This window comes from Drosophila suzukii, chromosome 3 (genome assembly GCF_043229965.1).
Source record: "Drosophila suzukii chromosome 3, CBGP_Dsuzu_IsoJpt1.0, whole genome shotgun sequence".
Lineage (NCBI taxonomy): Eukaryota > Metazoa > Arthropoda > Insecta > Diptera > Drosophilidae > Drosophila > Drosophila suzukii.
Genome location: NC_092082.1, coordinates 72,215,622 through 72,242,022, shown reverse-complemented (window position 1 = coordinate 72,242,022; position 26,401 = coordinate 72,215,622). Strand labels below are relative to the sequence as shown.

Sequence of the window (26,401 nt, the reverse complement as noted above, 5' to 3'; positions counted from 1 at the left end):
TATGAAATTGTCTATTTATAATATTCAGTATGTTTGTATAAGTCAGACTTCGCTATGTTAACCCATTTCTGAGAATTCACGTTCGATTTGCTAATGTTTTTTAAAACCATTTTTGGTAAATTGTTCATCTTTAAACAGCTTTAAAATGTCTTGATTTCACTTAGCCAAATTTGATTATTAACTCCAAGATTGAAGACATGATTCATAGTTTTGTTTCGTTTTGATTGAAACCTAATATATTTACAGCAACTGAATATATTTATGTCATAGCATTTTGTGGACATCTTTTTTGATTAGATATTATTAGCAACACAGAGCGTTATAAATCGGGTAGTCGTTTACTTTTCTAAAAAAATTAATTGTCTAACATTGTAAAAACATTTTGATTAATGTGAAAAGCATCCGTGCATCCCCGCCAACCTATTTGGCCTGGCTCCCATATTAGCGGCAGTTGGTGCAGTCGTCAAGCTCGACATTGACCCACTTTCGGGTTACATTTTTGGCAGAAACGTGGTTTTGGCCAAAAAACAGCGTTGGGTGAGAGCTTCCACCGTTCGGTTCAGGTCAATGCACATGAGTCGCAGAGTGTAACATAGTTTTTTCTTCGCCATTGTTGTGCCATGTGGGCGATTATACTGATGATGATGAGGCTGGCTATGCCGGTGGCTCGGGTGGGCGGCCTGAATTACCATATCAAAACAATGCCCTGGAAAAATTCGAGCCAATAAAAAAGGGCATTATGCAATATCGCCGGTATCTGACTGCCTTCTAAGGGAATAGCAACCAATTTGCCAAATGCGAGTTGGATTTTTTTCGCACACGGGCAAGGTGATAAGTTGGGGCGTGCTCCGCATTAGAGGATTAGTTTGTGCCCATCCCTCCGAGCGTGCAGAAGTCATTCAGCAATCGAGACGCGTTACCAACATGCAACTGTTCCTTCTACTCCTACTGGGAGCCTTGGGCTATTCGTTGGCCTATCAGCGCAGCTACAGTTACGAGTATCCCCGCAGAAGGGCCTACTCACCATCGTACTCCAGCAACTCGTACAGCTCCCTAAGCGGTCGTAAGGCCAAGAAGGAGATCACCACCAATAAATCGGACAAGGAGAATGCCAAGTTCGCAGGGGCCTCCAATCAGGAGTTGGACGAAGTGGGTGATGAACGCACCCTGCTGCTAAAAAAGAAACTCAAGAGGTTGGCGAGGCCCTACCTGGGAGGATATGGCGGATACGGAGGATACGGTGGATACGGTGGATATGGCGGTTATGGCGGATACGGCGGAGGTCCCTGCTCTCCTTTTGGCCGCGATGCCAAGGGAGGGCAGAAGGATCCCGATGAGCAGGGTCGCTTTCTGTTCGACGTGAATGTGGTGAAAGTCTATCCGGGCGGTTGTCGCGGCTATGGAGGAGGTGGACTCGGAGGATTTGGTGGCCCCGGCGGAGGCCTCCTGTCAGACCCCCTGCCACCTGTTCAACCAATTCCAGTGCCAGTGCGTCCCTATGCCCCCTTTGCCACCTGGCTGTCGCTCTTTGCCCCGGGAATATTGAACTCTGCAACAGTGCCCGGTGTCCCAATAAGAGATCCCCTACGGGATCCCATTCGCCCCCCTGGGGATGCGCAGAGCGATCCTGAAGTGGATCCCAACTATGCGGCACCACCTCCAGTGCGGCGACCCGTTCCCAATCGTGTGTATTACGATTCTGCCGGAGCGGTAAGTTAAAAGAAAGTAACTTAATCAAAAAATATTTTGTAATATATATATTTTCTCTTAATTTAAGCCTCCTGTGACCCCTGCTCAATTAGTTGGAGGCGTGGCCACTACGGTAAATGGTATCATTCAGCAGTTGACGGGTCAAGTGCAGCCAGTATACCAAACGGGAGGCTATCGGTCCAGGGATCAGCGGAGCAGTTATGGATAGTCGTTTAAATTCGAGCTTTTATATAGCGATATGTATATTTTTAGTGTAAATAGATTTTAAGGAATAATAGGAACGATTTTATGTACGAAATATTTTTACACTTAGTTGGACTGTGCTTTCTTATAACTGAGAATGTAGCTATATAAGAATATATACGTTTACATAGCTCTAGCTTATATATTTTTATTTTCCGTCAAGTTCTGCTTTAAAACCATTTCATTCCAAAATCGTTTGTTCCATCTTAAAAGTCTAATCGAAATTGAATCACTTAAACTAAAACATTTATTTTGTTCATCCTTAATAAAATCATATGATTAATTTTTATTATACATTTGAATTCAGTTCGGCTTGGATAATAATAACTTCTATCTTGTCCTCAATCGCTGACAACTTTCCTAGCATGGGGTTCATAGTTTTAAGGCAATATTTTCCTCATTGCTTAGGAGAATCTTTCAGTAGGCTTGCTGCCATTATCCTGGGGAGCTCCCTTTGATCCTTGCGGAATCAGGATAGCAAAGAAGCCCAGAATGTGAAGGCGATTTGGATAATGGAAATAATTAAAACGATTCACATCAGAAGCTTTAATAAACTGAAGCTGAGCTATTTGTTGAAAGACGATCCATCAGTAATCAGTTATCTTGTTGTTCTGCTGAATGCGGCCATTACCTCCCAGAAAGATTAAAACAGGGAATTCCCAAGACAGTTTCCAGGCGATGGATTACTTAGGCCTGGGCATAAATCTCGGATCTGTGGCCATTAAATTTATGCACGTCGCGTCTACTTCATAAAAATCAGCGAGAGAAGAGCCACAAAGGCAGCGCCAAGGACAATATTCCCAGTAGAGAAACCGGATTTCAAGAGTCTTAAACTGAGCTTATTATTTCTGGTTTATGTTTTTTTTCGTGTGTGTATTTTACAATCTACAAAGTGCGAATCACAAGTACTTCACTAGCCAGGTGGTGAGATTTAGGAGCTTTACTTGCCGAAAAATCCACCACCGCCATAGCCACCGCCTCCGTAGCCACCACCATTGTAATATCCATTGGAATACTGCGACTGGCTGTACTGGCCGCCATAGGAGCCGCCCTGGTTGTAGTAGGAGCCACCGCCCGGGTAGAATCCACCACCTCCATGGTGATGCGGCCTGTGTCCGAAGCCGGAGTAACCTCCTCCTGGATAGTAACCACCTCCGTAGCCAGGGTAGCCGGAGTATCCGCCATATCCACCATATCCTCCCGGATAGCCACTGGCATAGCCACCGGGATAGCCGCCGCCTCCTCCGAATCCGCTATACAGGCCACCGCCCACTCCGATGCCCGCACTCAGGCCCACACTGCCTCCGAATCCTCCACCCAAAAGGCCCAAGGTGCGACCTTCGGCCTTGACGGGCGCCGCCTGACCTTGACCGGCGATCAGCAGAAGGGCCAGCATCTGTGGAATCAGCAAATCAATTATATCCATTCCAATCGGATCGGTAAAATAGCAGCCCGACTTACACAACTCACACGAAGCACAAACATTGCGATTACGAGGGCTTCTTGGTCGAAACTAAATTGCAATTGTGAAGTGCCCGCCGCTTTTATACCGCCTTTTAGCCGCCGCTTCAATCTGGCCAAGAAGCTCAAGTACGCGCCACGCATCGCCAAGTGATTCTACGCAAATTGCAGAACAAACACGGCGAAAGCGAAACCAGTTTGTGACGAAATCTCGGATTCCCCCAGCAATTCGAGCAAGAGACAATTTACCTGGCGATGCTTCACTGGGCCCCAGAACGCGTTAATTTTCTGAAGGCACAGCCCCAAAAACTAAATTATCGTTGTTGTTTTTTGAGGGTTACCTGCGGTTCCCCTCCGATCAAGATCGTGGAAAACCCAATAAAAATAATCACTGAAGCGATGGCATACTACAATCACCCGGCGATTTTCAAGACCAACTAGAAAAGACAGAAATATAACGATTAAATTGTACTCTAACCCAGAGATGACGCTGCAACTTTGAATTGAAATACTTAATAAAAGTTATTACAAATTATAATAATACTTTCTGGTTTTATTATATGAGTTCTATAACTTAGATTTTAATATTAGAAATACTTTAAGTAAGGCTAAAATTAAAAAAACATGGGTAAAATTAATAAATAAATTATTTATATTATATGCTAAAAATATTGACTGCATACCAAAATCAAAACATTCTTGAATAATGAAAAAATACGGCTCCTTTTTAGGGTATTCAACATATTCAGTGCACAGACAACATGCAAAACAAATGACTTAGACAACAAACTTCAACGAAGAACGTGCAGCGAAGCAGGTCGGGATGAATGATATGGCCGGCCCGCATTTGTTTGGCTCATTAGCACTTGTTACTGCTGCTATTCCGGCATATCCAACTATATGAAAAACTAGATGTCTGCTATATGGATGTGCCCAACATCTTTTGTTTATTCTGCTCAAATGTTACGCCTTCACTTTCGTTTTCAGTTTATTCACCTTAAGTTGACGTCAGCAGAGTTACCAAAGTGAGACCAACCCACATCTTATCATAGCTAGTCAGGAAATTGTAGTTAGATTCGATGACAGCGTGGTAAAAAAGTGAGGATGTGAGAATTTGTTAGATGTACTTAGCTGAATTTATCAAGGTTTTTCGAGGGTTGCAAGGAATTTCAATAAAGTTATAAACAGAAAACATGTTGTACTTAAATAAGGGTTCTTTTGGGGCTACAACCCAGATATAAAAGATGTTAACGAAGCTTAATTATTTTTTAAATTAAATATTGTAATATTTTATTATGTTCAATATGGCTAATTCCCGATGTAAATATACTTAGGGACTACCAAAAATGCATCTTATTAGGACTGACTAAGGTTAATGAACCACAATAAGTATTTACAATGTACAAAGATCTATAACCCAAGCTCCAAGTGACTCTGTACTAATGATTATAGTCTCGCATTTGTTCTATAATTATGCTAAATCTCATTATTGTAATTACTGCGAAGTTTACTTCCGTTTTTTAGCGACTATAAGAATGGAAAACTTTGATCAGTTGCCATTGAGTTGTTTGCCAGCCATGAAGGTGGGAGTACATTAAAGTTTTATCTTCGCAGACTAACCATTACTTTGGAATTTCTTTAAAACGTTGCAGTACTTAGCATTGTCTTTCCTGTTGAGCTGCCTGTTGGCCGGAGTTCTAAGTGCCCCGCAGTTTCCAGGATCAGGATTTGGCTATGGATTTTCACCCTATGGAGGATACGGAGGATATGGAGGGAGCTATTCTTCAGCTAGTGCCGCAGCGAGCAGCAGTGCGGGAGGATATCAAGGGGGATACGGATATCCTGGATACGGTGGCTATGGAGGATTCGGCGGAGGATATGGCGGTGGCTATCAGCAGCAGTACAATCAGTTCAGCAACTACAACAACTACGGATCTTCCGGCTACGGAGTCTATCCATTCGGCAGATAAATTGGGAAAAAACAGCGCGTAGCTGCTGGAAATTTCTGCCCCTGTTTTGTTTGATTTCTTTATTTGGCTTTTAATGTGATGGAGGTCAATAAAACGTAAATACCCAAAATGATTCACCAAAGTGTGCATTAATTTTTCTATTTGCATGTTTGCTATCAGACTTCACTTAAAATGCTGAGCATACATTTCGAAAAGGTGATCTTATTTCTAATTTTTCTAGCTTCTATACTAACAAACTTTTTTTTGGCACGTTTCCCATTGACATTCATTGGTCTTCAGCTCATTCATTTTCAACATTTCTTCTCGCATACCCCCTTTTCACTCTTTTTGCTCTCGAAAAACCTGAAATTTTCAGGGGCAAATCATGTGCATAAGGCAAATATAAGCCACTGCCTGAAGTTCACATCGGCACCAACAACAATGGCGAAGACAAACAAGACCTCTTCAACGGCTGATTGCATAAGGGCAACTCGGATCGCTCACAAAAAGCGTCAGCGAGATAAAAAAGCGTCGACCGCCGCGCAGCCGCTTCAATTGATCACGCGTCGTTGTGCCAGTCCAAGCCAAAAGACCAGCTTCGTCATCGGCCCACACAGTTGAACTTGAAGTTTTTACAAGATATAATAATTTTAAAAACACCAAATAAACCTGTGCTTGTTTCCAAAACAGATATAATCAATTAAAAAGTTGCCTTAAAATAGCATTAAAGACAACATGCAAATCATAGTAAGTGATAGAGTGTGATGGATTTTAATTAGACAAGAAGCAACCAAATTTTTTTTTAACGAAGTGTTTAAGAAGTGAATTAAACAAATTAAAAAAAAGAGAAAACAGTAAACAAAAATAAAATGTTTAAGGCACATCTTTACTTTATAAAAAACTTGTGAATTAAAACGTCTTTTTAAAAAATCGAACATTATAAAATTGCTTTTAAGAAAAATAGATGGTTTAACATTTTTTTGATAAAGTTTTAATTTACTAACTTCAGTATGTATATTTATTTATAAATTTCAGCGTTCAAGTGTTCTTCTTTTCGTGGGAATATGCTTTTTATTCCTTGTGCGAAATGCCTCAGCCGGAAAAATTAAATTGTTGGCCTTTAAGGGACCCCGTGCCGGATTTGTGGGTCTGAAGGTTCGCACTCCCAAATTGCTAGGCCTTAAGAGCGGATTGGTGGGTGGAGCAGCTGGATTTGGACTCGGAGCGGCCGTGGGCGCTAAACTGGGCGCCGGATTAGCCAGTCATGCCGGTGGAGGCGGCCATGGAGGTGGTTACGGAGGAGGTTATGGCGGAGGATTCGGCGGAGGACACGGCGGAGGATTCGGCGGCGGGTACGGAGGAGGATATGGGGGCAGTTATGGCGGTGGGTTCGGAAGGAGTAGCGGCTACGAACACCACGAACACCACGAATATCACGAGGAAAGCCATCACAGTGAAGGATCTGAATTTGGGGGTGGAAATATCGGTTCCTGGGGAAAATAGGTCTTTAATAATGTTATTAGTTAATATTCATTTCCTTGCCATCACAATGAAACATTATTGTTATTTAGTTATAATTCATTTGCCCATTTACCTAATTAAATAAGTAATAAAAATGTTCCCTGCAGTATGAACCCGTTTTTAATTTTTGAATCAAGGCGCCTTGTGTTCTTCCTCTCTCATCAAAATGATTTATATTTTTCCCCATCTAAATTTTGTATTTTTGACAAAAATTTTAACATTTTTTTCGCCATAAAAATTCAGTTTTTTGGCTGCCATAACAAAAATATAAATCCGAATGAGGAACGTTATACCTCGTTGAGCTCGTTGTTTAATTTCCAATCGATTGGCATCCTAACCTGAAAATTTTTTATTTTTGCTATTTTTTGAAAAAAAGTGATGTAACCCCTACAAAAATTGAGAAAATTGGTCAAAAAATAAATGTTCCTAAAAAGTTATGAGGATCGATAGCATATTTAGCAAGCTGTTCAAAACAAACTACGATGGAAAAACCGAAAAAAATTTCAAATTTTTGACAAAAATTTGAATTTTGTATTTTTGACAAATATTTTACCCTTTTTTCGCCATAAAAATTCAGTTTTTTGGCTGCCATAACAAAAATATAAGTCAGAATGAGGAATGTCATACCTCGTTGAGCTCGTTGTTTAATTTCCAATCGATTGGCATCCTAACCTGAAAATGTTTAGTTTTTGCCATTTTTCCAATAAAAAGTGATGTAACCCCTACAAAAATTGAGAAAATTGGTCAAAAAATAAATTTTCCTAAAAGTGATGAGGATCGTTAGCATATTTAGCAAGCTGTTCAAAACAGTCGGTCTTTTAGCTGTACGCCTTGATTTGGCTGAACTACGATGGAAAAACCGAAAAAAAATTTCGAATTTTTGACAAAAATTTGAATTTTGTATTTTTGACAAAAATTTTAGCCCATAAAACTTCAGTTTTTTGGCTGCCATAACAAAAATATAAATCAGAATGAGGAATGTCATACCTCGTTGAGCTCGTTGTTTAATTTCCAACCGATTGACATTTCAACCTGAAAATGTTTAATTTTTGCCATTTTTTACAAAAATTTGTACCCTTTTTTCGCCATAAAAATTCAGTTTTTTGGCTGCCATAACAAAAATATAAGTCAGAATGAGGAATGTCATACCTCATTGAGCTCGTTGTTTAATTTCCAATCAATTGGCATTTCGACCTGAAAATTTTTAATTTTTGCCATTTTTTACAAAAATTTGTACCCTTTTTTCGCCATAAAAATTCAGTTTTTTGGCTGCCATAACAAAAATATAAGTCAGAATGAGGAATGTCATACCTCGTTGAGCTCGTTGCTTAATTTCCAATCAATTGGTAGTTCAACCTGCAAATTTTTAATTTTTGACATTTTTCGAAAAAAAGTGATGTAACCCCAACAAAAATTGAGAAAATTGGTCAAAAAACAAATTTTTCCTAAAAGTGATGAGGATCGTTAAATTTTAGCCCATAACCTTCAGTTTTTTGGCTGCCATAACAAAAATATAAGTCAGAATGAGGAATGTCATACCTCGTTGAGCTCGTTGTTTAATTTCCAATCGATTGGCATTTCAACCTGAAAATTTTTAATTTTTGCCATTTTTCGAAAAAAAGTGATGTAACCCCTACAAAATTTGAGAAAATGGGTCAAAAAATGAATTTTCCTAAAAGGGATGAGGATCGTTAGCATATTTAGCAAGCTGTTCAAAACAGTCGGTCTTTTAGCTGTACGCCTTGATTTGGCTGAACTACGATGGAAAAACCGAATAAAAATGTCGAATTCTTGACAAAAATTTGAATTTTGTATTTTTGACAAAAATTTTAGCCCATAAAACTTCAGTTTTTTGGCTGCCATAACAAAAATATAAATCAGAATGAGGAATGTCATACCTCGTTGAGCTCGTTGTTTAATTTCCAACCAATTGACATTTCAACCAGAAAATTTTTAATTTTTGCCATTTTTTACAAAAATTTGTACCCTTTTTTCGCCATAAAAATTCAGTTTTTTGGCTGCCATAACAAAAATATAAGTCAGAATGAGGAATGTCATACCTCATTGAGCTCGTTGTTTAATTTCCAATCAATTGGCATTTCGACCTGAAAATTTTTAATTTTTGCCATTTTTTACAAAAATTTGTACCCTTTTTTCGCCATAAAAATTCAGTTTTTTGGCTGCCATAACAAAAATATAAGTCAGAATGAGGAATGTCATACCTCGTTGAGCTCGTTGTTTAATTTCCAATCGATTGGCATTTCAACCTGAAAATTTTTAATTTTTGCCATTTTTTGCATAAAAGTGATATAGGGGATATATATAACAGCAAATAATAAATAACTATTTATATCGTGATACTTTTTTTAACTAACATAACGAAAATCGCTGAGAGAAAATCGAGCTCCAGTTTCCCAACCCAACTCCCTAGAGGGCGCTCCTCTCTCAAATCCAGTTTTCCTTTACCGCCACATTGGCGTGATCAAATGTTGGATTCCACCGACTTTCTAACAGAAAGTTGAGATGTAACGTTTTCTAAACGCGGTAGAATTTTTCTCTGTTAGGAAACGTTACAACTTAACATTTCTGTTCTAACAGAGAACATTTCTGCCGCTGTAAGAAAACGTAACATCTTAACATTTCTGTTAGAAAATCAGAATAATTTGCCAGTGGCAAGGCTTGGCACTTTTAATTTTAAAATTTTGGTTTGGGTCCAGATAAGCTGGTGTGTGTCTTTGCTTTTTAACACCATTTAAGATTTGGTGTTTAACTTGTTCCACTGATGCAAAACGCCATCTAGCGGTGGTGTTCGAGTACTAATCGGAAATAAATTCAAGTACAGGTGGCGCTTCTTCTTTTTTTGCCAAGGGGCTTCTTTTTTACTTTTTAACGATTTTCTTGAATATGCTTACTGAAAAATAGTAATGTCTAGTTTAAGAAAATAAAAAATAATACATGTAATAAATAGGTGGGAAAAAATAGTACGCTGGGCTCAACCGGGATTTGAACCCGGGACCTCTCGCACCCAAAGCGAGAATCATACCCCTAGACCATTGAGCCTCATGCCCAGAAGGCCGCTATTTGCCATTTTCGAGCCAGCCCAAGCGAAATTATCTAGGGCACGAACCGCGTTAAAAGTGAAAAGAAACCATCTGTCTTCTCAGACGAAAATAAACCATGAACGCGATGCGATTCAACTAAGATAAATATATTTATTTAACAAAAGAAACCTTAACATTATTATCAGCGTCTCTTGAAGATGCCACCGCCAAAGCCGCCATAACCCCCGCCAAAAGAGCTGGCAGAGCTGAAGGAGGAGGCAGAGGCAAAGTTCTGGTAGCCACCGAAACCACCTCCATAACCTCCTCCATAGCCACCGCCGAATCCACCGAGACCTCCGAATCCGCCCTTCCAGCCGCGCTTAATGGGAACCACCACTGGCTGGGGCACTGCGACTGGAATGGGTTGAGGAATGGCCACGGGAACTGGGACAGGCTGGGGCACTGGGATGGGCTGGGCCACCGGATAGGGTACAAAGTTTGTATAGACAGGTGCATAGCCTCCTCCGATCTTTCCACCGAAACCATGCGAGTCGCCAAGTCCCAGGCAAAGCAGCAGGCTCAGCGCCAGAATCGTTATCTGCAAAGGAAAAAACCCTTGCTAACCAAGGTTCAGATATGAATGTAACACTCCACTCACCTTGTTATGCCCCATGTTGTCGGTTCGGTCTAAGCGGTTCCAAGTTAAGAACGGCCGTATTTATAGCAACCTCCAGCACTTCCTGTACTTCCTTTTCTCGCCGAGTTCAAAGAACTTCCACAAACTTGATCCACAACAACCAGTTTCGCGAATCTATCGATTTTTATTGTGCCGAATCTTAGTCACAGCAACTAACAGCAAAATATAACAAATCGTGAGAAAAACACTGAATTCGGCTAATTTCGATGGGGTTGAAGGTCGTCTATCTGATGTGTTCCGGGACAATGTGGGCGTAGGTTTTTTAGAACATTTGGTATAAAAACTGAAACAATCGATGGACAGGCAAGTCAGTCAAGTTCAAGACGATCTAGAAACATGGTCAAGATTAGCTGTTCGGTGAGTGGTGGCAGGTTATCCCAATGATCGGATGTTTTCTAATGGATTTCTTTTCCATTTCATCAGCTGGTGGTGCTCCTCTCGCTCTGCGCCTGCTCCTATGCTCAGTATGAGTACCCACAGCAGCGTCCCTCGCCGTCAATTGAAGGTCGGCCCACTGGTGGACCGGTGGACAATCGAATCCTTGGAAACCTTCTTGGAGGAGGACTTCTTGGAGGCGGCGGCGGTGGTGGTGGAGGAATCTTTAGCAACCTGTTTGGCGGTCTTTTGGGCGGCAATCGTCCACCACCACAACCAGTACCGCAGCCCTATCCCGTTCCAGTTCCCGCCTATGGTGGTGGCGGATTCGGAGGTGGATTCCCCGGTGGATTTGGAGGTGGTTATGGGGGAGGTGTCCCTGGTGGCTTCCCCGGAGGCTTCGGTGGCGGCTATGGCAACCCCTACGGCGGATATTATGGCTAAGACCATCAGTTGTTGGACCTCTCCAAGTATTATTTGATTTATAAGTTGTTGACATTGACCATTAAATTAAAATTCATGTAAAAAACACGTGTCCGGCTTGTTTTCATTTTGGCTGCCGTTTTTGCACAAGGGGATGTAGCTCAGATGGTAGAGCGCTCGCTTAGCATGTGAGAGGTACGGGGATCGATGCCCCGCATCTCCAACTGGAATTCTTTTTGCAAGAAATTCCTTTACTAAAGGTTTTTAAAATTGTTTTAGTTCCTTAGCGGCCACATCCGCAGTTATCATCCACTGTTGATTAAATAATCGAACTAGATTAAAGCAGCTTCATGGATCTTTCAAAAGAGCTAAGTGTATATGTACAATTCCATAGAAATATCCGTTAAACGTCAATGTTAATAGGTTTCTTTTGATTTATTGTTTTTTTTTGATTATTTGCAAATCTATTTTTGCCTTTTTTCACATTCCCATAGTTGCAAAAACTTAAATCTGCAAATAGTTTCTCTGCGCTCAAGCGGCTCAATGGTCTAGGGGTATGATTCTCGCTTTGGGTGCGAGAGGTCCCGGGTTCAAATCCCGGTTGAGCCCGTTCGAAATTTTTTTTCAACTTAAAATTATACATACTTAATTAATTTGCATTTTAAGTTACTTAAAAAAAATAAATTATTAAAAAGAAAAGAAAAAAGAATTTTCAACTGGAGATGCGGGGCATCGATCCCCGTACCTCTCACATGCTAAGCGAGCGCTCTACCATCTGAGCTACATCCCCGTTGTGCCATGACGTGTCAAAAAACCTATTTCTGCGTCATCAAGGTCGAATTTACCTTTGTTTCGGACAATTTAATTTGCTGATTGGCAACGCACAACTTGTTTCTTGGCCAAGATATCTGGTTTCAACCTTGAGTGCTTGAAAACCGATAAGATAAGAAGTGAGCAAATGCGGGCGCTTTGGAACAAACTTATGCATTTAATTTCCGTTTCCGGTCAGTGAAAGTGGCCCGAAAGAAAGCACAAACACCTGGCAAATGAGTTAGGGTGTCGGCTTCTCCTTGTTGTCCCGGCACAAACACAAATAAACTCCGGGACAAATGCATATGAAGGGGCAGAGAACGCCTTAACATATGGAAAGGCAGATTCCGGTGGCCAGCTTCAGATACCCGGTCACTATCTGCACTTTCACACTTGTGTTTATTCAACTGTCGCTCGCCCTTGGGCATGGGCAAAGCTCTATTATTATTTTCGCAAGTTATATAATAATAATAACAGGAGCGAACACGGACACGGAGCTGACCAGGCCAATGGATGGCCATCCATTATGCTGCCGGGCATTTATTTGCCAAACAATTGAATACATACCACCCCGGCTCCTTGGGCAACTTGCAATCAACCAACCAACCAACCACTTCATCAGCCATCCTCGTCTGCAGCTATCTTATGGTTTATGATGGAATCAAAACAAATGCCGGAGCATCGTGGCTTCAGCTTCTGGAACCTCGAGTATGATGATGGTGATGATGGTTTGTTTATGCAGATTGCTTGTGGAGTTTTTCCTTTGGCGTTAATGGATAACTGGACGTGTGAGTGGGTGCGTGGGTAACCCTTTTTGGGGATTTTTCAGCAAGCTGAGCCACTTTCGAAATCTAGTTGGTAATGTAAACAAGATGATTTTAATTGCACAGCTGAATGGGTTTCGTTTAATTTTATTGATACAAGAGTTAGGGGAGATATTACATTTATTTTTAGACTCTTTATATTTAAATTACAATTTGATTTGAACCACTAATCTTAATTTGAGGGAAAAGTTCTTAAAGTTGTAAAAATATGTTGTTGGTTAGATTTTTTATCTCTTTTTATCTAGTTTTATTTTTTTTGACGCACACATTTCAATTAAAATTGTATTGTTTTCTTTTACTTTGTGTGTCCTGTTTACTTAGGCAAGCGTTTCCTCCGGCTCCTGGGTTTTCCTGTTCATCCCAGCTGAGGCAAGGGTATTGGAAATGGTCCTGGCCGTTGACCAGATCCTGCTCCTGGTCCAGGATAGCTGCTGGCACTGGCCGATGCCGTGTTTATTGTGGAAGGTGGCGTCAGTCCGGGAGGCGGAAGAGGCAGGGGCGTGGCTGCTCCAAGTGGCGACACACCACCGACATATCCATAACCCAGGGGACCTCCAGCTGAAGCTGAGTTCTGATCACTCTGGTAGATATAGACGTTGCTGTTTCCCTGAGCCTGCTGCTGATTCAGAGGCATGGTGTAGAATCCTGCAGGAGTGGCGTAATAACCAGGCTGCGGACCGATTGCCGCCGGATTGCATCCATACACGGGACAATTGTAATAACCAGTTATGGGATAGGCGGGGCCAGCAAACATCGGATCCGGATTGTGATAGGCCATCCAGCGATTGCGCCAGCGGCGAAACAAAGTGCCCAGAAAATAGAAAGATCGCCCATCGATGGGCTCTGGTCTGAAATGCTGATCCTCTCCATCCATATCCATTTCGATCTCCTCCGATCCACTGCTATTGACCAGGATCAGCAGAAATACAAACTGGAGCACTGACATTGTACCAACTGCATCAATTGAAGTCGCTCGGTGAACTACTCTTAATCCGATCTCATCTCGAAGTTATCCCATGAAGACAGGCTGCCTAATGGGCCTTGTTATGAGTATTCGAGTGCTGTAACTTCACTAGAGCCAACAAACCATGAAATTTTATTAATTTTATATGCTATCAAGGCTGCCCTAGTTACCTATGGAAATCTTTTGAAGATTAACTACATCAATTATATATGTACTTCATATATTGAAAAAATTATAGTATTTGGAATAGAAGAAATAACATTTAAAGGAAGCAAAGAAATTATATTAGCATTTTGGTATTGTTTTTTCAAAAGATATTGTAAAATTAAAAGAGACAATTAATTTTCCATCATTGTGGCTGCTTTTATATGTTGCACATGTATAACTTCTTAAAATACTTATTCCAAAGTTAAAATTAAAGCAAAGAAAACTAAATTAATCAGATTTGAAAAGACTGCCACTATCCATTGATACGTAGTGTCCAAAATAGTCAGCGCCGCTCACATCGGGGATGTAGCTCAGATGGTAGAGCGCTCGCTTAGCATGTGAGAGGTACGGGGATCGATGCCCCGCATCTCCAGAAGGATTTCTTTTTTTAAATTAAAATTATTTTAAAATCACAGAATGTGGAAGAACTATGCCTCAGGTATTTTAAGTGACCATTTTTTACCAGTTCCCCTTTTTAACCAAACCGCACGTGCCAGCAATTTTTCATTATTAAATATAAGGAAAAACTTCAAGTTTTCGACTTTCGTTGCTTGATTTTATTTTGCCACATTACATGCGAGCAACAAAATCGTTTTGAGTTATGAGTTCTGCGTGCCAGGTGTACTAAAAATATAAGAAATTTCCGATTATGCGACACATAAACACCCTGTAATGCCCTGCCGCCAAAGGATTCGCCAATCATAAAATCAGGAAAAGCACAACCTACAGAGCACAACCCGTATACCCCTCATTTACCTGGAGGCCTGCGAATAAAGTGTGCAAAAAACAGGTGACAACAATCAGTAAGAGGTGAAAGGGGGAGAAAGTGCCCGTCCGTGTCTGGAAAAACAAAAACAAGAACCCACAAGGGCTGTGAAAATTCACGCGCCCGTGAAATTTTCGCACGTTTTTATGGACCATGAACTTCGTACACCCCGCCCCACAATATGCAGACATCCTTTCCAAAATTTGAGTAATGGCCACATAGATTAGCTGGCGACCATTTGATTTCTTCAAACCAAAATTCATTTAATTAAAAAAATACGCAAAGTCAACAGAAACAGAAACTACAAACGAAATTAGAGTCGCCCGAGAGGAACTTTCCATAAACTTTGTTGCCATCAAAACAATAAAAACCGCAATCCTCGGCCGGACTTTGCCTTTGTTATCAAGGCTCGAAGCGGACAATGGAGTGTCCTTTTTTACGACAAAGCCAAATCCGGCGGAACCACATAAATTATGTTAATGCCTAGGCTATGCACACGCCCACTGAACGTCCAGCTACTCCGGCTGGACTTTCCCTGTCCGTCCGGGATAATCAGAAAAATACACAGCACACATCGGTTGGACAAGGGACATTTGCTTAGTGGTTTTGGGCGATAGTTTTGGGGCTGTCCATTGAGAAAATTGCTGACAATTGCTAAAAACCTTGGGTGACGATGAGGTCTGCAGCAGCTTTTTTTGGGGTGAGCGTTAGAGCATTGCAAATGATATATGTTGGAACACATGTCTGGGCAAATATTGGGAGGCTATTTTTGTGGAGATTGCCTAACTTTGAGATCATCAAATGAGGGCCATCCCAGCAAGTTTCGTATCCGATAAGTGAAATCCAACAGATATTAATGCTCGGGAGGAAATTAGAAGAGGACATTGCTGTATCCGATTTACAAACAAAAAGGACGCTGTAAATTAAATTCATAAAAATGATATAGCTTTGTTTGGCCTGTCAGAAGTTTGTTTTTCCCCCATTGTTCCATAATTATATGGCCCGGAGTTATCGGTGGGCTTGAGTGCGTTTGCGTATTAAAAATCAAAAAAAAAACCAAGATAAGCCAGAGGCGAGTGCATGTAAATAAATTGAAACAAATAAGCTGACTGCTGGCTGTCGGCTAATTGCAGGGAGTGCCCCTTTATCGCGAAAAGCGAGTGAAATTGAAAAGCCTTTCGTTCCATTTGCAAGGCAAATATGGTCCTCTCCTTTTTTCACCTTGCGGTGGACAACATCGCAACATGCTGTCGAACATTTCCGCCGGACTGTTTCCGTTATGCAACGCCGTTGCAAGGACAACAACAGGTGGACAGAATGGGGCTGGTGATTCTGAAAACCTGGCCACTGTTTACGCAGACCAAACTTTTTGTCAGCTGTCATCGGGGCAGACGTACAAAAGAAAAACGAGAGTTTTCCCTTTATTCCGATCCCAACAAGTCGCAGGCTCCAAGACTGACAGCTGCAACGCATTGCACTGGATGTGTGGCAAGGAAAAAAAAAAAAAATATACATCCACACGAATTGTGCTCGAAGGCCCCGGCGAGATTCGAACTCACGATCTCCTGTTTACTAGACAGGCGCTTTAACCAACTAAGCCACGGCGCCATATGATTTTTGCGGGACCAATGAATGATAATTGCCTTGCCCAATTTAAATTTAAACTGTGGTCTTATGATCTAAATTTTACAATCTAAAATAGATGAAGGGACCAAATGAAACTTAGTAATAACATATTTGAAAATTATAAGAACATCCGTGGTACCTAATACTGAAATTATTACTCAAAATTCTTTAAAACGTAGAAGTTATGAGTTCATAAAGATAAAGTTTATCACTTCTCTGAACTTGAAGAACCAAAGATATACTTATAAGTAGAATAGGGAGTCCCGCTCAATTTATTCACACTTGCTAAAGGGGAACAACAAATGCAATATAGCTGTGTATCATGGGCTGATTAAGAGATGGACAAAGAAAACTTTAGGGGAATGCACCAAAAATGCGTGGGGTTCTTTTGTGACAATAGGCATTTGACTATAAAAGCGACTGTCGGGCATTTGGCTTCATTCAAAATACAAAGTACAGTCGAAGAAGTAAGGTGAAATCTAGAAATCATCTAAAATGGATTGCCAGGCGACAGGAAACCCAAAGACCGGAGAGGCAACGGCTCGATTCGGAGTGATGGTGGGCGATGATCTGGCCAATGCTAAGGCCGGAGTCTTCGCTTCCACTCCTGGTCCTAAGGGACCCGTCACCAAGGGAGCTTATGGAGCAGTTAACGCGTAAGTAAACCCTTTTACAGAGCACTATCATTTTTTTTTAAGTAACTAATTTAAAAAAATAATCTTTTAAAAATACTAAATAATATTTTATCATCGATTCTTCCCATTCCTCAGAAACGGACATGGGCTCTCGCTGCAGCACGGACACATTGCGGGAGTGGGCAGCACCACCACAGCCGCAGCCCAGGCCAATCTTCACCAGAACCAGAACACCTCGCTAAACGCCACTGGCTTCCACAGCCACAGCCGAACCCACAATCAGTTTGGAGGCGGGCTCAATTTGCAGACAGCAACGGGTCACCAGGCGGCCGTGGGGATCACCAGGGTTCCACAATTCGATATGACTACCATCCAGACTTCAGGCAGGGCCAACCTATACACCTCCCCAAGTGGCAACCTTAACCTCAATGCCACCGGAAGTGCCAATCATCACTTGAGCGGACCGAGGCGTGGAAAGTCCGACTTTGGTACCGGACTCAACTTGCGATATGATTTCTAGCTTTTTGTTCTTATAAAATGTCATGTATTTCAAAAGAAGGTTCCTTTCAATGTTAAAATGCATAAAACAATTTTTGAAGATAAATAAATTACACTTTTTTTAAAGTTATCAAAATACAATCTATAGATTTCTTGATTTAAGGGCGATTTTTTTTTTGGGTGTATGTTTTACAATTTTCTTTGAGGATATTTCAAGATTGTGTTCGGTTGAAGATTTTTACGAAGTTTCTTAAACTCTTAATAGTTTATTAAATATTTTAACAAACTTGGTTCTAAGACCTATAAATTTGAGTATTTCTTGTTAAATAAAGTCAATAATGATTTTGCTGCTCTTCTGCAAATCGATTCCTTTTTTGCAGAAAGCTATACCATTCAAACGCTCAAACTGCTGTCAATGTGCGCATCGATTTCGCATAATTCATCAAGCGAAATTCCCACAATAACGAGCCCGCTTGGGAGAAATCCTTTGGAGTACGGAAAACCATCCACAGATGAACGTAGCCTATGGGAAACCAATTTTTGACTAGTCAGCTTTTTTCGATTTTTTTTGTAAGCCAATGTGTGCAGGCACCGCAACCGTTAAGTGCCATAAAAATAATTCAAAATAAATTGCTTTACATAAAAATTTGGTTTCGGCAAAGACGCGCAACTGTTTTATAAGGTGTATAATTTGGCCATAATAATGCGCATCATGGCAGCACCCATCGCGGGGTTGATTATTAATTCTCGGTCGACGTTTCGTCGAGGCCGAGACATAAATAACGCGTTTTATGCGTGAATATACTTTGCATTTTTCGCAGACACCGAGGAGTCCTAGTTAAGCCGTAAAAATTACACCAACCAGTCAAGAAGCCATGACTTTGACTTTCTGGAAGGACTGGAAGGCAAGTCATGTCAGCTGGCCTAATCCCCAGGTAGATATCCGCCTTGATTGGCCGCAATGAAAGATGCCAAGTCAATATTTTTGATACACCCAAGGGGCCTGGTGAGTGGGATAAACGCTGACTTGTAATGTCGTGTAATTAGGGTCATAATCGGCTTGCCACTTGAGGCCTTATCCCGCAGACCCAAAACGACTTTGTTATGCAAATGCCAAGGGAAAGCAAGAATATCCTGCGGTTAACACATTTTAGGTTAAGGAATTTTAATTTCACAGACTTCAGAACTTCTTTAAATGAATTGCAAGCATAATAACATTTTGTTTTAAAAATATAAAATATATCAAACTGCTCATTCCAACACTGGTTTAGAAAAACACCCTTTGTACGCACCCTCTGCAACACTGGAAAATCAACAAAAGGCTACGTTGACAACCGTTTCCTGGCAGCCAGAATGCCGGCTTAATAAACATTATTTATCTTCCAACTATATCAGCTCTACAGTTTGTACTCGTATCTTTTGGGAAACTACATTTATTCAAATGGATTTCACGTACTGTGAGTTCCCCAGCACCGTTTCCATTGACACCTTCAAGGCCTATTTCAATCTCGCCGATGTCAAGTTGCCCAAAGTCGGCGGTAAATCATTGGACACCATCCAGATCCCCAACGAAGTCCAGGAGAGCCAGGCAAATCAAGCGAAAAGCCTGCGACATCTTGTGCTAGATGCTATTGTTGAGAATTGGAGTGGTGAGTATATGGCTATAAAATGACTGAAAGTAGATTGTAACTTTTTTTATAATAGTTAAAAATATAATGATAAAGTCTTTAATGTTCCTTAAATCAATGGAGCTATTTGGTCATTTTTGTTTCCAATATTTTTCTTTTAAAAAGCAAAATAATAGATAGAATATTTATATTTATAAATAATAAATGCTAGATGTAGTATAGTAAAAGGTAGCCAGAAAGACAGGCTCTGGCCAAATAGATAAGATCCAGATATTGTTCATCCGCAGAGTTGCCCCTGTACCGGCAGCTGGGGCGTCGCGAGGACCGCAACTACCTCCTTAGCCACCTGGACACACAGCTCCCGCTGCAGCTGCTCAGCGCCCACATCCGCGATGACTTCTTCTGGCAGCGCTGCTACGGCCACCGATGGCGTAGCGCCCCACTTCAGGCGCGGGGCAGGGAGCGGCCCTGGATCAACATCTACATGGAGCGACATGTGCAGGAGTTTATTGAAAACATGCCGACGGGCGACTACGAGCAGGAGGGCAATGTGCAGGTCGTCCTGGACATCTGTGCGGCGTACATAAATCAGTTGGAGATAAGTTTCCTTCAGCCCGCCCCGCCCACAACCGATGCGAATGGTGAGTGGGTGTACAGATACCCTAGGAATGTAGAAAGATATGTCTTTATCTGATTCGATGCATACTAATTTTTATTTAAAAAATTTTTATTTTTGTTTTTTATTTTATACAATTAACTAAAGTTTTTACTTCGTACACACATTTTGAGTTCAGAATGTTCTTAAAAATATAAAGAAATTTTTGAAGATGAAAATGTTTTCATTGTGTTGCAATCAATAGGAATTGGTGGTATTAATATTGTATATCTCAACAACTAAACTATTAGTCCAGTCAGTAGTGTAAACTTATTGAAAAGTTGTTAAATAAACTCATTTTAAGTATTCTCTTCTCACCACTTCGTTCTTATATTGAGTTTATTGATACCGAAATGTACTTACACGGTTTTTAAGAACGAATTTTCTCAAATCAAGAACCATGTACTTGAATATTTATCTCTGTGTATTATTACATTATAGATTGTAATGTGTTTTAAAAAGTTTTTAGAATCGTTAATATTTTTGGGATGCTTAAAATATTTACAAGTGCATAAAAACTTCGTTCTTGCTACGAGCCTTTTAATTCCACCTACAGATCACATTCCGCTTGATTACCTGCTGAGCAATCTGCCGGATTTACGCCAACTGCGACTGAGTTACAGCACCAAGACGGCCGGTTGCAATTACCAAATGGGCTGCAACCAACTGACTGTCAAGGATATTCTGCATTTGTCCAAGGGACTCAGCCAGTGTCACGAGTTGCGAAAGTTCTGGTAAGGACTGACTTCTGTCATGGCCTTTTCTGCAATTCCTCATACTTTTCAGCCTGCACAACACGAAGTTGATGCCTTATCAGTTGCGATTTCTGGCCCAGAGCCTGGATAAAGGATGCCACCACCTCACCGAGATGTCCTTCCTACACTGTGCAGTTGGGGATGCGGGAATACGCTGCTTCTTGGAGACCTGCGGCCGGGAGTCCTTTGGCACACTCACTGTTCTCGACTTGACCAATAATAAGATCAGTAGGTTTAAGAAAATATTAATTTGATTACCTAGTTCAGTGATTATTTTCCAGCTGAAGAAGGTGCTTACATCCTTAGTCGCACCTTGAGGCATGTTCCCCTCAATCAACTGATTCTACGTTTGAATCCCATACAAAGTGACGGAGCTGCTGCTATTTTTAATACCCTGCAGGTCATGCCCATCAAGGAGCTGGACCTGGGATCTTGTGGCATCACTGAGACCATTACCAAGCTGTTTATGATGTTGGTTTGCCAGCACACCGCCCTGTTGGACATTGATTTATCAAATAATTCTCTGGGAGAGGTTGGCTTCTTTAAATCCAAATAATATCCTTTTAAAACTCACTATGTTTGTAGAACTTTGGCAAACACCTAATGAAGATCATTAGCTGCAATAAAGTTCTCGAGAAGTTGGATCTGCGAAACACGGGTCTATCGTTGGACATGCGTAGGAAATTCCAAGAGTTTCTAATCAAAAATGTGGAACGCAAAAAACACGAGGCCTTGAAGCAAAAGCAACGCGATAAGTTTAAGGCCATGATTCAGCTATAAATATCTTTTCATGATATTTATATATAATCAACTGGTTCTTGAAACTTAAATATTGAAGCTGATGACTTTGCTGTATACTTATATTGAAAATAAATAAATGAGAAATACAATCTAAGCATTTACAATTACTAAAAAAGAGTTTAACTGTTTCCGCCCGGGATTGAACCGGGGGCCTTCCGCGTGTTAGGCGGATGTGATAACCACTACACCACGGAAACTAAGATGGCGTTCGTATCCTTTCTAGACAGCATAAGCTACCATATTTAAAATGGATCAATGGATATATCCAAAATAAGAAGCTAATGTTTTTAAAAATAAATCTAGAAAATAATTTTGAAAGAGTCCACATGTATATTCGCCTACTTGTATCCTTTCTCCTCCCCATGGAATTGCGACAACTTAAGCAGCAAGCCGTGAAGCAACCTCGAAGCTTTCAAGCCAACTTTCATTAACCCTCGACCTTGTTGACTTAAGTCAACAAAAACAATGCTAACCCCATCAAGATTGCCGACGAGGACCCAACTCTCTGACCCCATCTGCCCCCTCTAATGGCCTGGGCCAACAACAACAGCCAACTAAGTGGAAACACTTGAAAATGAGTTGGAAAAAAGGTAAAAAGTTGTTGAGAAAATAAATAAAAAGGAAATTCAGTTTGTTGCTATTTTAGTGGGTGTTGTTGTTATTTGGCTTGCTCTTATTTTTGCAGGACTAGTTTGTTGTTGTTTGCTTTTGTTGCTCTTCTTGGCACGCAAAGTGTAAAAATTGCTTGTGCTTTTGTTAATGGCATTTTAAGTGCGGTTGGGTTAAGGACACGGAGGTACGAAAAGGGGGTTAAGGTTTGCCTAAAAGTATTTGCCATTAATTGGATTAATTTCCATAAGCTTTGAGTAAAAGGTGACAGTTTTTACTGACCATCCCAACAGAAATTCTTTAATAAAAAGTATCTTTTTAGACATATAACATTCCATTCTTTAACATATCCAGACATATCCCATCCATCAGCACCTTTATTTCCCATTTTCCGACTTGCTTGTGCTGTTGTTGCTATTTTTCAATTAAAATCAAATTGTATTTTTGTCTGGTGCAGGTTTTTACTCATTTCGTGCTTATTCTTTTTCTCATTTTGTTTATTTAGGACCTTGTTTTGTTTATCTGCGCAAGTAAAAAACAACACAGGAGAAGAATACAGTCTCTATGGCAGGATACAAATATACACCCCTCCATCTATCATACATATATGCATGATAATTGCGTTTTAAAGTTTGATATGTGGATAAAGTTTTTTGGCTAAAGTGTCCTGGCCACGACCCTCGCCTGTTGTTTCGCCAGCATATTTAGCAGCTCATAAATCTTCAATGGATTCAGTCCTGTGATTTATAGCAAGCCAAAAACTTGAGCCAGCCAAACAATAAAAAATATCTAAAGAAAGAACAATGCGGTGGGTGGGAAAAACTTTAGAGCTTTAAGGTAGAAAAATATTTCGATAAACATTTGGATAGATCTGATAAATTGTCCTAGAAAAATAATGGATTCAAATTTCAAGACGGAAGAGAGTGGTTTTAAAACATAGACTTGGCTGAGAAATAAATTTCCCTTTCTCCTTAAATTATCCAATTTAAATTTTTCCCGCTTCTTTCTAATCCTTAAATTGGCCCCAGCCATCCCCAATTAGTTTTGCGCCTAATTGTCATATTTTTCTTCTCGGTTTTTGCCCTCTGTCCAGTTAATTGCATTTGGTGTGGGCGCCGGGTGTGGCTATTTGTACCATAGCATGCCCTGAAAACTTTAGACAGTTATCATCATTATTTATGATATTCCTTTCCATTTTTTCGTCTATTTTTTTCTTTCGCCCCGAAGCCCAAAGGCAAGGGGTTAAATGTGCCAAATGGGCATGCAAAACTTTTCAAATTAAATTAAAAGCATGCCAAAAGCGCTGGAGACAAAACAAATTTTGATGAGTCAGCTGCCGTGCTACGAAAAATAATGGGAGCCAACTGCAGTGTTTAAAAGTCAATAAATCAGCGATCCGCTGATGAGGGTAAGTTGCCGTACAACCGTTCTTTCAACTCTAATTAAATAAAAATAAAATGGGGATCTGATGAAAGAAAAAAAGAAATCCACTGGAGATGCGGGGCATCGATCCCCGTACCTCTCACATGCTAAGCGAGCGCTCTACCATCTGAGCTACATCCCCGTGATGAAATTGGGCGTTTTAGAGGGCCTTAAAAGAAAAACTAGGCAGTTCGATAATTTTTAACCCCTTGTGTGCAATAAAACAAGATCTAATTTTAAAAAGAAAATATTTTTAAAGTGCCAATATTAAAAAAAAGAAGGTATAACTTATCTTGAGATACATCTTGCTAAGAACAAAAAATTTTTAAAAGTTTGCTTTTTTATTGAGTGTGTTTATTTATTGTACAATTAAAAACAACAAAGATAAAGTTTTTAAATTCTTTTTTTTTGATTAATGAGTTAAGGTAATTGACTTCTGTTTTTAACAATTTAAGTTTGATATTAACGCTAGAATAATAAAAATGTAAACCTTTATTATTGCTTTTTTTGAACTTGTCAAAATGTAGTTGAAATTTTTAGATTTCGTGGGTTAATTTTTATCTATCTAAATTATGCATGCATGCAGCCTTCGTAAAAGCAACATTTAAGACCGGTTGACCCCCTTATAAAAGCCAATATGCATGTCGAAAATGTGTCTTCGGATGGTCACAAAGTGAAGTGGATTAAACTCTTTTTTAGGTAAAAAAAATAAAAAATTTTAACTCTTATCGTAGGCGGCTCAATGGTCTAGGGGTATGATTCTCGCTTTGGGTGCGAGAGGTCCCGGGTTCAAATCCCGGTTGAGCCCGTATTTCAACTTTTTGCTCCCTTTCCTGCCCAAAGAATTACTGAGGGAAAAATATAGGCAGAGTTACACACATATAGGGAGGGTAAGAGTAAACAATAATCATTTTATACATGCTGTGACAATGTGACTTTATTGCCAATACAATAGATAAAAATTCAATTCAGGATTGTTTCAACCCAACCAACTTCGGAGCCTGACGTTTTTATGATTATTTCACTCCTTTATATGTGTTTTCTGTTTGGTTTACTGGATGACAAATTTGCATATCCCTCGAGTCGGGTGTGTGTTTGTTGTCCCCGCATATGACAGTCCTGGGAATTGCCCGATACCAAGTCGCAATCTCAATGCCAATCGCATGATGTGCGAATTGCCACAAGGACTCTCGTCCTGCTGCTGCTCGTTGTAGCTGTCACTCTCTAAACAATAAAGAATAATCTCCTCGGGCTCTGGAGCCTTGTAGCAGAAGTTTGCCTAAGCATTGGAATGTGCCACGTTTTATTGCTTGTAATTTGCATGCAAGTTGGCACTGAGAAAGTTTTTTTTTCTTTTATTGCCGACTTTAAGACGCTCAAATGGAGCGTGCGGCTATGGATGAATTGCTACAAGGAGTTAGGGAACGCTAAGTGCAAAGTTCGATCGATTAACATGAGTCAACCTAAAATGGATAAGGAATTATCTAACAGTTTTCCAGGACAACAATCTGGATAATATATTTTTTATAAGACCATACCATCTAATTTACTAAAACAGTAAACACCGATCCTTACTCTGACAGTTCTTGAAGTATTCCCCACATAAGTACATTTCAATCCAAAATCCGATTCTATGATAATTTCTTCTCAATAAACGAAATTAAGAATAATGTCGTCCCGAAAAACAAAGAACCATTTGGTTTTGATTTTAAGAACAATTGTTCTTGTAAAAGTTGGAATAAGAAATACTAAAATCAAGGAGAGTTACTCTTGATTTCTTTGTTTTCTGTGTATGGATGAATGACTGAAACAGTCTTAAATTTATAAACTGCATATATAAATCTTTTACTTTCCTAATCACCCATTTTATGCTAACCTTAAATACTGTTCTTTGACAGCTCCTTTTGAGTATCCCCCACAAAGGTACTTTATATTCTAAAATCCGTTGAAAGTCCTTTTTTCTTTAACCCTGACTTGCTGTCACTGCGTATTAATCAGCAAACCTTTTCGCCTCAACCATTTGGCCGGACAATATTTGCCAATCAATTGCCACAAACACAAATTGTCCATTTTCCTGTGGCCCGTCGTCGCCTGTCGCCGGAGCGGAAGGAATTTTAAAATTCAAATATAAAATAAAATGCCCAATTGAAAGCGGTTACAATGAGTTTGTTCGGCTTCTACCGGTTGACAGTGGCAGTCAGTCAGCGTTTGCAATTTCCACGATTTCCACAATTTTCACACCCACAATGGACGACCGACCGACCCAAGATGATGGTAGCAGATGGCCAAACTGGGGGGATTTTTGTATATCGGAAGACCGCAGCAAATAATATTGAAAATCCGTAGACAATTGTGTACACACCGAGGGAGACAAAATGCCGGAATGCCGGTCGAAACCCGCACTTGAGGTCGCTGGCTAAATGGGCAAATGAAAATGAAAATCAACTCGGTTGGAATGAAGAGAGGTCTGGGTCTTTATTAAAAAACTTTCACCCTTCACCCCAAACCCAGTGCATAAAAATGCCAATTAAATGCAAGAATCTGTCCAGCTTTGGTTTCGAATTTTCCCATGAAATCCTAGACGTAGAATCCCACCCAACGATTCTCACTCATTAGCACAAATCATGGCTGAAGCATGCTGGCGCATATATCATGGTCTAAAACCAAAAAAAAAAAGTGCCCGAAAATATATGCAGGCCTCGCAAATTATGAGCATTATCATCAGGAATCAGGGGCTGTCCTGGCCAAAAACCGTAATCCACTGTGGAAATGTACAAATGA

The 26,401-nt window shown here is 40.3% G+C and overlaps 10 protein-coding genes and 9 non-coding genes across 19 annotated transcripts in view; 10 read left to right on the top strand and 9 right to left on the bottom strand.

The window, feature by feature from the left end:
* RpL34b (Ribosomal protein L34b) overlaps positions 1–26,401 on the bottom strand; it is a 195,028-nt gene that overhangs the window by 140,156 nt on the left and 28,471 nt on the right. The gene's annotated exons all lie outside the window — the stretch shown is intronic.
* On the top strand, positions 84–2,473 carry LOC108011001 (uncharacterized). Its single transcript, XM_017076027.4, has 2 exons — positions 84–1,710; positions 1,778–2,473. The coding sequence occupies exons 1-2, from the start codon at positions 796–798 to the stop codon at positions 1,916–1,918; spliced, it is 1,056 nt and encodes a 351-aa protein (XP_016931516.4). The 5' UTR covers positions 84–795; the 3' UTR covers positions 1,919–2,473.
* On the bottom strand, positions 2,771–3,555 carry Edg91 (Ecdysone-dependent gene 91). The gene is made up of 2 exons (XM_036817181.3): positions 3,415–3,555; positions 2,771–3,349 (listed from the first exon to the last, which is right to left on the bottom strand). Exons 1-2 carry the CDS (start codon positions 3,436–3,438, stop codon positions 2,894–2,896), a joined length of 480 nt encoding a protein of 159 aa, XP_036673076.2. The 5' UTR covers positions 3,439–3,555; the 3' UTR covers positions 2,771–2,893.
* On the top strand, positions 4,950–5,490 carry LOC108017330 (keratin-associated protein 19-2). The gene is made up of 2 exons (XM_070995532.1): positions 4,950–4,997; positions 5,067–5,490. The coding sequence occupies exons 1-2, from the start codon at positions 4,950–4,952 to the stop codon at positions 5,382–5,384; spliced, it is 366 nt and encodes a 121-aa protein (XP_070851633.1). The 3' UTR covers positions 5,385–5,490.
* On the top strand, positions 5,891–6,992 carry LOC108017331 (keratin, type I cytoskeletal 9). Its single transcript, XM_017084361.4, has 2 exons — positions 5,891–6,110; positions 6,399–6,992. The coding sequence occupies exons 1-2, from the start codon at positions 6,099–6,101 to the stop codon at positions 6,864–6,866; spliced, it is 480 nt and encodes a 159-aa protein (XP_016939850.3). The 5' UTR covers positions 5,891–6,098; the 3' UTR covers positions 6,867–6,992.
* On the bottom strand, positions 9,873–9,944 carry TRNAP-UGG (transfer RNA proline (anticodon UGG)). Its single transcript has one exon. It is a non-coding gene; the product is annotated as a tRNA-Pro (tRNA).
* LOC108017346 (scale keratin) lies at positions 10,114–10,703 on the bottom strand. The gene is made up of 2 exons (XM_017084377.4): positions 10,584–10,703; positions 10,114–10,523 (listed from the first exon to the last, which is right to left on the bottom strand). Exons 1-2 carry the CDS (start codon positions 10,596–10,598, stop codon positions 10,128–10,130), a joined length of 411 nt encoding a protein of 136 aa, XP_016939866.4. The 5' UTR covers positions 10,599–10,703; the 3' UTR covers positions 10,114–10,127.
* On the top strand, positions 10,845–11,528 carry LOC108017344 (keratin, type I cytoskeletal 15). Its single transcript, XM_017084375.4, has 2 exons — positions 10,845–10,979; positions 11,046–11,528. Exons 1-2 carry the CDS (start codon positions 10,959–10,961, stop codon positions 11,439–11,441), a joined length of 417 nt encoding a protein of 138 aa, XP_016939864.3. The 5' UTR covers positions 10,845–10,958; the 3' UTR covers positions 11,442–11,528.
* On the top strand, positions 11,571–11,643 carry TRNAA-AGC (transfer RNA alanine (anticodon AGC)). The gene has a single exon. It is a non-coding gene; the product is annotated as a tRNA-Ala (tRNA).
* Positions 11,958–12,029, top strand: TRNAP-UGG (transfer RNA proline (anticodon UGG)). Its single transcript has one exon. It is a non-coding gene; the product is annotated as a tRNA-Pro (tRNA).
* On the bottom strand, positions 12,138–12,210 carry TRNAA-AGC (transfer RNA alanine (anticodon AGC)). Its single transcript has one exon. It is a non-coding gene; the product is annotated as a tRNA-Ala (tRNA).
* On the bottom strand, positions 13,410–14,053 carry LOC108017345 (uncharacterized). Its single transcript, XM_017084376.3, has one exon. It carries the CDS (start codon positions 13,998–14,000, stop codon positions 13,410–13,412), a length of 591 nt encoding a protein of 196 aa, XP_016939865.3. The 5' UTR covers positions 14,001–14,053.
* On the top strand, positions 14,526–14,598 carry TRNAA-AGC (transfer RNA alanine (anticodon AGC)). The gene has a single exon. It is a non-coding gene; the product is annotated as a tRNA-Ala (tRNA).
* Positions 16,526–16,599, bottom strand: TRNAT-AGU (transfer RNA threonine (anticodon AGU)). The gene has a single exon. It is a non-coding gene; the product is annotated as a tRNA-Thr (tRNA).
* AttD (Attacin-D) lies at positions 17,055–17,810 on the top strand. The gene is made up of 2 exons (XM_036817165.3): positions 17,055–17,273; positions 17,388–17,810. The coding sequence occupies exons 1-2, from the start codon at positions 17,113–17,115 to the stop codon at positions 17,770–17,772; spliced, it is 546 nt and encodes a 181-aa protein (XP_036673060.3). The 5' UTR covers positions 17,055–17,112; the 3' UTR covers positions 17,773–17,810.
* LOC108020549 (dynein regulatory complex subunit 5) lies at positions 19,169–21,603 on the top strand. Its single transcript, XM_036817184.3, has 6 exons — positions 19,169–19,399; positions 19,666–20,019; positions 20,590–20,767; positions 20,820–21,016; positions 21,070–21,320; positions 21,374–21,603. The coding sequence occupies exons 1-6, from the start codon at positions 19,192–19,194 to the stop codon at positions 21,566–21,568; spliced, it is 1,383 nt and encodes a 460-aa protein (XP_036673079.3). The 5' UTR covers positions 19,169–19,191; the 3' UTR covers positions 21,569–21,603.
* On the bottom strand, positions 21,714–21,786 carry TRNAV-AAC (transfer RNA valine (anticodon AAC)). Its single transcript has one exon. It is a non-coding gene; the product is annotated as a tRNA-Val (tRNA).
* On the bottom strand, positions 23,690–23,762 carry TRNAA-AGC (transfer RNA alanine (anticodon AGC)). The gene has a single exon. It is a non-coding gene; the product is annotated as a tRNA-Ala (tRNA).
* On the top strand, positions 24,357–24,428 carry TRNAP-UGG (transfer RNA proline (anticodon UGG)). Its single transcript has one exon. It is a non-coding gene; the product is annotated as a tRNA-Pro (tRNA).

Coding starts and splice junctions, on each gene's coding strand:
- LOC108017345 (XM_017084376.3), bottom strand. CDS start 14,000: ATGTCAGTGCTCCAGTTTGTATTTCTGCTGATCCTGGTCAATAGCAGT.
- LOC108017330 (XM_070995532.1), top strand. CDS start 4,950: ATGGAAAACTTTGATCAGTTGCCATTGAGTTGTTTGCCAGCCATGAAG. Junction 4,998..5,066: donor GTTGTTTGCCAGCCATGAAG/GTGGGAGTACAT, acceptor AAAACGTTGCAG/TACTTAGCATTGTCTTTCCT.
- LOC108020549 (XM_036817184.3), top strand. CDS start 19,192: ATGGATTTCACGTACTGTGAGTTCCCCAGCACCGTTTCCATTGACACC. Junction 20,768..20,819: donor CACGAGTTGCGAAAGTTCTG/GTAAGGACTGAC, acceptor CATACTTTTCAG/CCTGCACAACACGAAGTTGA. Junction 21,321..21,373: donor CAAATAATTCTCTGGGAGAG/GTTGGCTTCTTT, acceptor CTATGTTTGTAG/AACTTTGGCAAACACCTAAT.
- Edg91 (XM_036817181.3), bottom strand. CDS start 3,438: ATGTTTGTGCTTCGTGTGAGTTGT. Junction 3,350..3,414: donor TTGTGCTTCGTGTGAGTTGT/GTAAGTCGGGCT, acceptor CTGATTCCACAG/ATGCTGGCCCTTCTGCTGAT.
- LOC108011001 (XM_017076027.4), top strand. CDS start 796: ATGCGAGTTGGATTTTTTTCGCACACGGGCAAGGTGATAAGTTGGGGC. Junction 1,711..1,777: donor ATTACGATTCTGCCGGAGCG/GTAAGTTAAAAG, acceptor TCTTAATTTAAG/CCTCCTGTGACCCCTGCTCA.
- LOC108017344 (XM_017084375.4), top strand. CDS start 10,959: ATGGTCAAGATTAGCTGTTCG. Junction 10,980..11,045: donor TGGTCAAGATTAGCTGTTCG/GTGAGTGGTGGC, acceptor CCATTTCATCAG/CTGGTGGTGCTCCTCTCGCT.
- AttD (XM_036817165.3), top strand. CDS start 17,113: ATGGATTGCCAGGCGACAGGAAACCCAAAGACCGGAGAGGCAACGGCT. Junction 17,274..17,387: donor GCTTATGGAGCAGTTAACGC/GTAAGTAAACCC, acceptor CCCATTCCTCAG/AAACGGACATGGGCTCTCGC.